Here is a 9525-nt window from a genome sequence, read left to right on the forward strand (position 1 = left end):
AAGGCTAAATCTAATTTATCAAGTTTTACTTGTAATATATGTTCTAATTGGTATTAAAATGGAATGCTTTTGTTTATTTTTGTGAATTCTCTAAAATTATTACTTTTGCGCAATAAGTTATATTATTAGAATTATCTTGAACTCATTATTATCTAAATGCTAATTGAAGGATTTTCTTGAATTTTTTTTAAGGACAATTGTTAGTATTATTACAGGATTATTTTGAAACTATGGTCTTCCTGACAATTAGGCTTTTGTAGATGTAATAGCATTGTTGTCTTAATTTTATCTTTTTAACCCAATTTTAATTATATGCACTTCATTTACGTTGTTTAATGACAGTGGTACCTTTTCAATGCTTATTATTTAAAATGCACATGTATTTGAAAGGAATTTAATGGATTTAATTTTATAAGTGTTAACCTAACTTATACCCAAAGCTCTCTTTCTTGGATAAAATTCTTCAAAATCGTATATCCGTTTTGAATACAATGTAATTTTCATAATCCCAAAGACCAAAATGAATTTGAATAACCATATCTATATTGGATTCCGTAACTTGATAAAAATCCTTACAAACAAGGATATATAGCGGGTTCCGGTAACTGTTCTCCCAAGCCTCTTTCTTTACACCTTGCTTAAATATTTAGAGGAGTGAAGGGGAACTTTCAAAAGTACTGTGCAAAATATATTCAAGGAGTGATGTAAATCCGTTTTGATGCTTAAAAATTCCGCGGAACCTTTGGAAAATTTTTCTTACGAAGCATAATCAATTCAATTTTTTTTTACATGAAAAGAAGAAAACATTTGCTATTTTTCAATCTTTTATTTTAAATAAAGAAGTTAATGGCAATCTATAAACCAAGCTTTATAATAAACTAGATGACATTAACGTTTCAATTGTCAACCCTTACTTATGCAGAAATATACCTTAATCACCTGCATATGGGGTTTATTTTATCCTTGTTTATTTGAAACGCAAAAACAAGCTTAACGTATGTACACTATATACTTTCGAAAATGAGTTAAGTTAATGTCCAAAAAGGATGAAACAAAAATATCAACATTACAGTATAGCATTTCATAAGTTCTATCGTCGATTCAATGAGCTTTTCAGCAAATGCAATCAATTAGCCAAAATGCTGACTGACATTTTTCATATAATTTGTAAGGCCATTATCTAGACACTGAATGGTCTACGGAGTTTTCGTTATTTCCCGATAGATGCAATAACACCAAGAACGCGGTGGGTATGACTAAAAGGCATGGGTTGCTCACCCCTCCTTGGCACTTGATGTCCTCTATGATATTTTAGAGGTCTATGTTTGGTCAAGACTCTACTTATAAGGTCTCCTGCATTACTTTTCTCTTTTTTCTTGTTGTTTTCCGTGCAACACGCTCCAGGTTGTTTCTCGAAGCGACTCAATGCCATAAGTTTGTAATCAGAGATAAATAAGCATTAGCTTCAAATTCACTGCTACTATCATGGTTGCAACTCAATTTTGTCATTAGGTATTTGATAAAAACATGAATCCAGAAGCTACGAAACTTTATCTATAGTCATGTCATAAAGGATATGGAGACATAAGGACTTCTTTATGTCCTCAACAACATCGTCATCGTCAACTTTAGTGCAACGAAAACTTATGTAATAAAATGTGAAAAAAAACAGTGGTTATTTTCAAAAATAATTTGAGGTTTTGTATTAATTGTCTAAATATATTACAATATATCAAAGCTAAATTCGGTAACTTTGAGTAAAGCTGATGTTGCTCAAGTCGAAAATGAAGAGCGAAATTGGTTATCTAAAATTTAAAGTCAGACTCATGTACATTTCATTTAGTTTCATTTTCTTAAGGAAAACTGAAAAGAATACATGTATACATATCTTATTTGATTTTCAATGCGATAAAACAAAAAAAAATCAACTAGTGTATATGAGATAAGACATCCTCGCAAGCCAGGGGTTCTGAATCAATACGTTGCCGTTGGTTCATTAAATAAAACAAAGCAGGAGAAGGGCAAACGCGAAACAAGTGCCTTAGAGGACTGACCATCCACTGCCGACCTGGCACATCGGGAAATAATGCAAACATTTGTTGACAATAAAGTGTCTAAATAATGGTTTAACAGTTGAAAAAAGTCAGTCAGCATTTGTTTTAATGATAGATTGTATTTACTGACATGACATGATCATTGCTGTGACCATCGAACTAACGAAATGAAGAATTTAAACGAGTCACTTGACAATTTTCATTACCTCGTTTTAGAAATTGTTCATACGTAAAGCATGTTCTTGCTCATCGAAGAAACTGAAAGATGTAAAGCCTTTATGGAAAAACCCCTGCATAAACAAATACATGGGCGCAGACATTTTGGACTCCCAAAGTTGTGCGGAGGAGAAAATGCTACCTGGCGCGTGATTGGTCAATAAGAAAAAAGACTTGTTATGTATTTGACAAGTGAAATAGAGTTGATAAAAATCTCATTTCAAGACTTGGGTTTCTTTGAGGTATATAGGAGTTACAGGTAAAAATTTGAAGAGAGGGATGCACATGCTCAGAGATTTGCATTTGATGGTAAACGCACCTAGTTGTTAACAAATGGAAATTGAAAGTAAAAGTGCAACGGCACGGTATATTTTTTCTGGCATGTTTTGTTTTCCAATATTTCGAACTTTCACAGCAAAAAGGTCATTTGCCCAAAATTCAATATATACATGAGTGACAGGGGCTCAAGTTTGTATGGAAATCTATGGAAAAACATTTGGTGGTGTTTGATATTTTTAAATAATTTAATTTTGGTTGGAACGCGTCATTTGATTGGATAAAAAATTAATCTAAATTGTATAATCTGGATTGCTTACGTCACAATGACTTACGTCAAAATCTTATCAATCCGCTTGACGTTTCGTTAAAAATATGAACAATTTGAAGGCGTTTTAAAGAGAGAAGTTGTCTTGTTTTATGTTTTTAATGATTGAAAATTAAATTATAAGGAATGAATTAAATAGGAACCCTTGAATTATACTGCTATAACCTTGGTTGGAGCAGTTTACGCTTTTTTATAAACCGCTTCGAGGTTATAATTTGTATAATTTGGGTTGCTATTTAATTCATTCCTTAATTAATACTAATAGTTCATATACATATAACATAAATCAATAAATCCAAATTTAAATATGTATCATTTTAAATGCATGTTTAATAACAAAGTTTCGGCCAATTGTAAATCGTGATCCTCATACTGATAAAACATTTATTATCTCTTCTGTTTTTTAGTGTTGTTTAATGACCTCATTGCTGTCAGAAATGCAATATTCTAAAATATTGTATAAGGCATTATCAGATAGAGAAAACTGCCATTGAGAGGGAGAAGTTGGAATTTCACTCTAAAGCATAATTTCCACAAAAAAGGTTCTGCTCCTAGAGAGCGATTCTGTTTGGGAATTCGACCCAAGTGCCAGTTTTCCGTGGGGATAGTCCTACGGTTTAATTAGTTTTAATGGGCAAACACTTCCCATAAAATCATATAAACAAACATTGTTACTCATCACACATGCGTACAAGCTGCTGCTGTGTCTTATTTTCACATCGTTACCTGACAGGTGAATCGCCCTGTCTCTTTACGGTGTTTTCCTAACATTATTAACAAACTTTTCTCGTCTACACTTTTTCTGGGAATTAATTTAAAAGATGTCAAATCTTCAACCACGTAAGTAGATACACACTGTATTCTACCTGTTTAATGTAATCCTCTTGGCTTGTCGCAGAACTTTGAACAGTCAAAAGGATGGGTATAATATATTTGAAAAAATAAATTTTTGTTTAAAATAAATGTCAAATGCTACCTGTTTTATGTAATCCTCTTGGCTTGTCGCAGAACTTTGAACAGTCAAAAGGATGGGTAAAATATATTTGAAAAAAAAATATTTTTTTAAAATAAATTTCAAAATGCTATTATTATGTAATTTCTTGTTAGGACATAATATCTTTATCTATTATCTATTTATTTATCGTTTAAATATATTTTTTTATAAATAATTAATGTGTTTAATACTAGTAATTAAGATGTGACCGCTTAACCTGATTATTCTCATTCTCTATGTATATGAGTTCCACCAATTTGCTTCAGGGATTTACGTTTTACCTTTGATACTCCTGAGAAGGTGTCAGCCAAATTCACATTTTTAATTCGCTTTCTTAATTGCTACTTAGTTTTTTCTCATGCTTGAAGCTGTGCATAAATTTGGTGTTCATGAACACATCAATTGATTTTTGAAAACAATATTTAAACAAAAAAGTCTAATGCATGTACAGACAATGTTTGCAAAACACATATGTCACAGTAAAAATGTAACAAAAAAACCTAAAAATATTGACTAAACACAGTTTCTCAGAAAAAGAAATTGGGATGTAAATATTTGTTAAGGAATCAACATCGTTGATTTTTTTCATCATTGAATAGTATTGTTTTAATTTTTATTCAGCCCCACATCAGCATGTGACCGTGGTACAACAGCCACCCACCCCTGTCTTCAGGGACATCCCGGTCAACATGGTCTGTCAGCATTGCCACCATCAAATAACAACAGCCATTTCCTTCGAAACAGGAACATTAACCTGGATTATCTGTGGCGTTTTAATTCTATTTGGGTATAAACCTCATCATTGATATTTTTGCTATATTATAATTATAATATTGGTAACTTTTTTCCTTTTTTCGGAGAAGGCCTGGGGAGGGGGGGGGGGGAGGGGGAGTAGAGGTAACATACAGAAGTTACTTGACTGAATATTAATTCTAATTCTTGTTTTAAACCTAACCAAATCAAAATTTTCGTAGTTTATTCATTTTTTTTTTGTAAAATCAAAGAGAAAACGCTTGACTAATGCGATTTATAAAACGGATAATCAAATTAATTCAATAATGCAGTGCTTATTCTATAAATCTATGTTAAAAGTAAATATGCATTTACCTCTTATTGTTTGCAAAGAAGATGAATTGATCATGACACACACAAAAAAACAGTTATTCAGGTATATAATTACATTGTTTGATTATCGATTATGTTCATCATCGTTTTTTCACCCTGTCTTGTGTAGTAGTTACAAAATTCGTCTATTCATGTATCTTATCATGTAACTAATTTCAAATTAACAATTGATATTAACAACAACAAAATACATCTCAAATTACTATAAAAATTTTCAGAAGTTTTTGTATACCAGGATAATAATAACTTTAATATTCATTTCCTAAAAATGAAGGTTCAATGTCACAACAGCTGTTTATAATCCTTGTAAAACGTTAACATTTCTTAATCCGCTTATACATGTAACCTTTGTTAAAAACTGTAGAGTTGGTTTTTAGCATACAAATACTTCAAATTAAATACAAGTTTAATTGAAAATTATTTCAGGACTTTTTATCATGCATGAAATTAAATGCGTGATAATTGAACAATATGTTTTTTAATATTTTAGTTTTCTTGTTAAATTATCTACTATTTTTTTCTCTTTTATTTTTGTGCACTCATATGATCAAGTTCACCTACCTTAATAGGATACGTTTGTGAACCTTTCTAATCTGACTATTCATTACTGTAATAATTTGTTCTGATTTCTGTTGAAGGTGCTGGCTTGGCTGCTGTTTGATTCCGTTTTACGTTGAAGGATGTAAGGACTGTGTTCACACATGTCCAAATTGTCATCAAGTCGTTGGCAAGTTTACCAGGATATAAATTTCCGGAGTCTGACCAATCTGACCAAAATTTATTTAAATTTTTTTTTCTTTTTCATGAGTATATACCATATTTTGAATAAATTGAGTAGTGTATCTATTATATTCAGATTTTCAGAGGTCCAAATAGTGAGTGTTAAGGATATATTTAGTTTATGAAGAACAATTACCCTTTTATTCAATATAAACTTTTATAAATCGTAGTAAATTATTGATAAATAACTTGCTAAAACAAGAATAGCGACAGTCTCCTTTAAAATCATTTCGTATGTCAATGGCCGATATTATGAACTTGTCAGCAAACACATCATATCAGACATTTAAGTCAAATGCTCGTACATGGATATAAGGATATGTTTATCTGTACAAATTACATGCTTTTAAAATTTGTACCTAAAATGTACATTGACATGTACATTTTGCACAGTGCACATTTTTCTTAACTTTTATTTCCATTTCATGACAGTGCACACTTCGTGCTCTTAATTTTTGTCTGTACATAATTATACAAAATGGCAAAAAGGCAAATGTCAAAACGTGAGCGATTGAAACGCATATGCTCTTACTTACAATTCCTGGTTGGCGAAAAACCATTAAATATGAATAAAAGTGTACCCAATTAATATCAAAACAAGATGTTTTGTAAAACACTATGCCAGCAATGATAACACAATTCTCTAGATTTATATAAGATGTTTTAAGGGTAGCTCGAAAACACTTAAGACCTTTTGTTTTTTGAAAATTGTGTTATGGTTACTTTATGAAACGCAATGTTACAGTTTTTTAAATGATGGTCAAAGGTCAGATGTCTATATGCTTCATTAAATAGTTCTTAAAATGAAGTAATTGTTTTGACTCTGATTTCAAAAGCTAGTTTTTTCTTTCCGTAATTTTGACAAAGGAAAGACTATATATTTCATATTTAAAAGATTATAAAAAATATTTTTCTTTTTATCTTTATAGTGAACTTTGTGTAAAATATTTGAAATGATATTTGTCATGTAATTTCAGGGTATAACTTATATATAGTTATATGACAGTATAAGTAAAAAATGGTGAACACCATACTAACGATGGGATTAATTTTATAACAATAAAAATCAAGGGTTATTGAAACGGTCACAAAAACAAATTCAAGTATGGTATAATAAATTAAACTGTTAAACAAAACATTTGCCTAGCTTTTCAACAATCGCCCTCCATAGGAGCATACGACTAGATTAGTGATGCAATGCTTAAAATAGAGCGTTAGCTCGTTAGATTAAGAGATATTCCTTCTATCTACATAATTATGAAAGTTCGGTATCCTCATGATTTTTAATTATCCATTAACTTATCAAAACATTTCATCATCACTCAAGTCATCAGGACTGTAAGCAGACACGGAGGCAATTTCTGGGTTTTCAAACCCGGAATCTGCGTCATCACCCAAGTTCTGGTTTTTATATTCTTCACTTTGATTTGATTGAAGTTCCTTAGAATTTCCTGCAACAGTAATGCTATTTTCCGATTGTCTCACAACTGTAGCCGTCTGAGTTGTGTTTATTTTATCATGAGAAAAATCTAAATCATTTTTCACACTAACTCTCTGATTTGGTTCTGTATTACATGTATCAGGTTTGGAAAAATCAGATGTTTGTCTGATAACAGTTTTATCAGTCTCCACAACGTTGTTTGCGAGGCTCTCCTCCCGTCTGCCTACTTCATGAAGAATCAAGGAATGCTGGGAAGACTGTCTTTCCTCTTCAGGCTCCTCCGGTTTTAACACAAATACATCAGTTTTATTGTCTGTCTTTGGAACACTTCTAATTTCTTCATGAAAAGATTCCTGACGTATCCAGGACGTCTCCTTTTGTTCGTTTATTACTGAACCTTTATAAGGCAGTGAGGACAGGCTTCTCTGTCTGTCTTTGATTGTCACTGTGGGCTGACTGGCCTGTGAGGACGACAAACATCCCATATTTAAAACACAACTCCGTTCTACCTCAAAATGGCGACCAGCACCAAGATTGTTTTGAAAGACATCCACGTATACGTCAGAAAATTCTTTATTTAAACAGTTAGTCCTTGCCCTTTAAATCCAAACATCACAAACAGTTGGGACTGAAAAACGCATACGGTATAGTGAATTTTTCAATCAATACCAACTTAGCGTTTAGTTCAATCGATAAGCCTTTTAAAGATCCATGACCTACATGTAAGTTGAATGGGGTTTGATTATAGGTTATATATAGACAAGTATCAAAAGGGGGGTCCAAAATTTTTAAACAAAATCATTTATTTTTTTAAATGTTAAATGCCGAAAGATTTATAACTATGGTTATATCGTGGTTATTTAGTAATGTATTTATAAATTGGTTGTGAAAGGACTTTTGAGTCTTCCCTACGAAATAGAATTTTTGGGGAAATTGTAAAAGTTTTTTATTCTGATTCCAAGCCTCAAATAGTTTTTTTTTTCTGGTGATTTAAATTCAACGTATATCTATGGTAAATTACGTGCAAGAAGTCATGATCATATTTCATGATACTTTGATATTTCTTTGCGCGGATACACCAAAACGATTGCTAATTGTTGTGTACAAAATAGAGTATCAAAGTTGATTCAGTTCCAGAACATGAAATTACATTATATTCATTCTGTAAGAAAAGTTATTTACATTAATAATAATATTATTTATTTATTTGGTAAAATCTATAGTCTTATAATAACTTTGTTTCATACCATGTAATTTTTTTCTTATAATTATTCAACCGTCTACTGATTTTTTTTACTGCCTTTTCCCGATCAGGAAAAGGAGCGAAAAGCGTGTGTGACAACTCGACAGGGGATGCCTGCTCCTTCATGAGTGTAAAACTACCTCTGATGTTAGAAAATAATTTGTATTGTGATCTACAGTATATATATTATTACAAAAATTATATTTTTTGAAATACAGGATATCAAAAATTACTTAAGGTCAGACGACACGTTCCTCAAAAATGTATAATTTTTCCTAAGAATTTTGAAATTAAAGGTACATAAACAAGTTTCCTCACAAAAAATTAGGGTACCTTACCAGGCATTTGGCCAAGATACCATGGGGTCATATTTCTTATATAGCCCCTATGGGTCATCTTCAAAATAGCCTAAAATACAATTTTTGGTGTACTTATATTTAAAAACATTTTGAAAATTATGTAGAAATCAGAAGAGAAAGACAAATATGAATAATTTTTCATATAATACCAAGAGATACAAAACATATTTTTGAGGAACGTGTCGTCTGACCTTAAAGAAATTATTCCCTTTCACAAATTTATGTTTAATGAACATTATATTTAGACATATAAATTACTGGGGTTATCTCTCTTAGTATAGCCAGTGATTAAATTCCTCGCTTTTCAATAAAGATTTAGAGGGAAGTAACTCTGTCAAGGTAATGAAAAGATGAAAACCACGAATTAAACATTGATCATTCAAACAAATCTTTTATTAACTTGGACTTCACTCATTTTAACTGAACCGTCTTTTCACATGGCTTTAACGAATAGCATAAAATTGAAAACTGCATTCTAGATAACGTTCTTACTTAATAATTTAATTTTTTTTAATTTCTAAAAATGTCCCAAAGAGTGATAAAAGAATGTGTATACGGGGAACGTCGACGATGGAAAAGGCGAGGTAAGCTTAAAACCCCTCAACGGTTTTTAAGTCATTAGAATTCTGTATTCTATAAAGATAAAAAGTAAAACCAGCATCCAGTTTGTAGCAAACTATTAAACATTGTCAGTTATTGCAAATTTCAT

The 9525-nt window shown here is 31.1% G+C and overlaps 1 protein-coding gene across 1 annotated transcript; it reads left to right on the forward strand.

Annotated features, from left to right (window-relative positions):
* Nucleotides 1-3569: 3569 nt before the first annotated feature.
* LOC134244567 (cell death-inducing p53-target protein 1 homolog) lies at nt 3570-6046 on the forward strand. Its single transcript, XM_062726822.1, has 3 exons — nt 3570-3714; nt 4490-4655; nt 5632-6046. Exons 1-3 carry the CDS (start codon nt 3696-3698, stop codon nt 5738-5740), a joined length of 294 nt encoding a protein of 97 aa, XP_062582806.1. The 5' UTR covers nt 3570-3695; the 3' UTR covers nt 5741-6046.
* The last annotated feature ends 3479 nt before the right edge of the window (nt 6047-9525 follow it).

This window comes from Saccostrea cucullata, unplaced genomic scaffold (assembly GCF_032062105.1).
Source record: "Saccostrea cucullata isolate Sc308-1 unplaced genomic scaffold, CSIRO_AGI_Scuc_v1 ctg33, whole genome shotgun sequence".
In the NCBI taxonomy this organism is placed as follows: domain Eukaryota; kingdom Metazoa; phylum Mollusca; class Bivalvia; order Ostreida; family Ostreidae; genus Saccostrea; species Saccostrea cuccullata.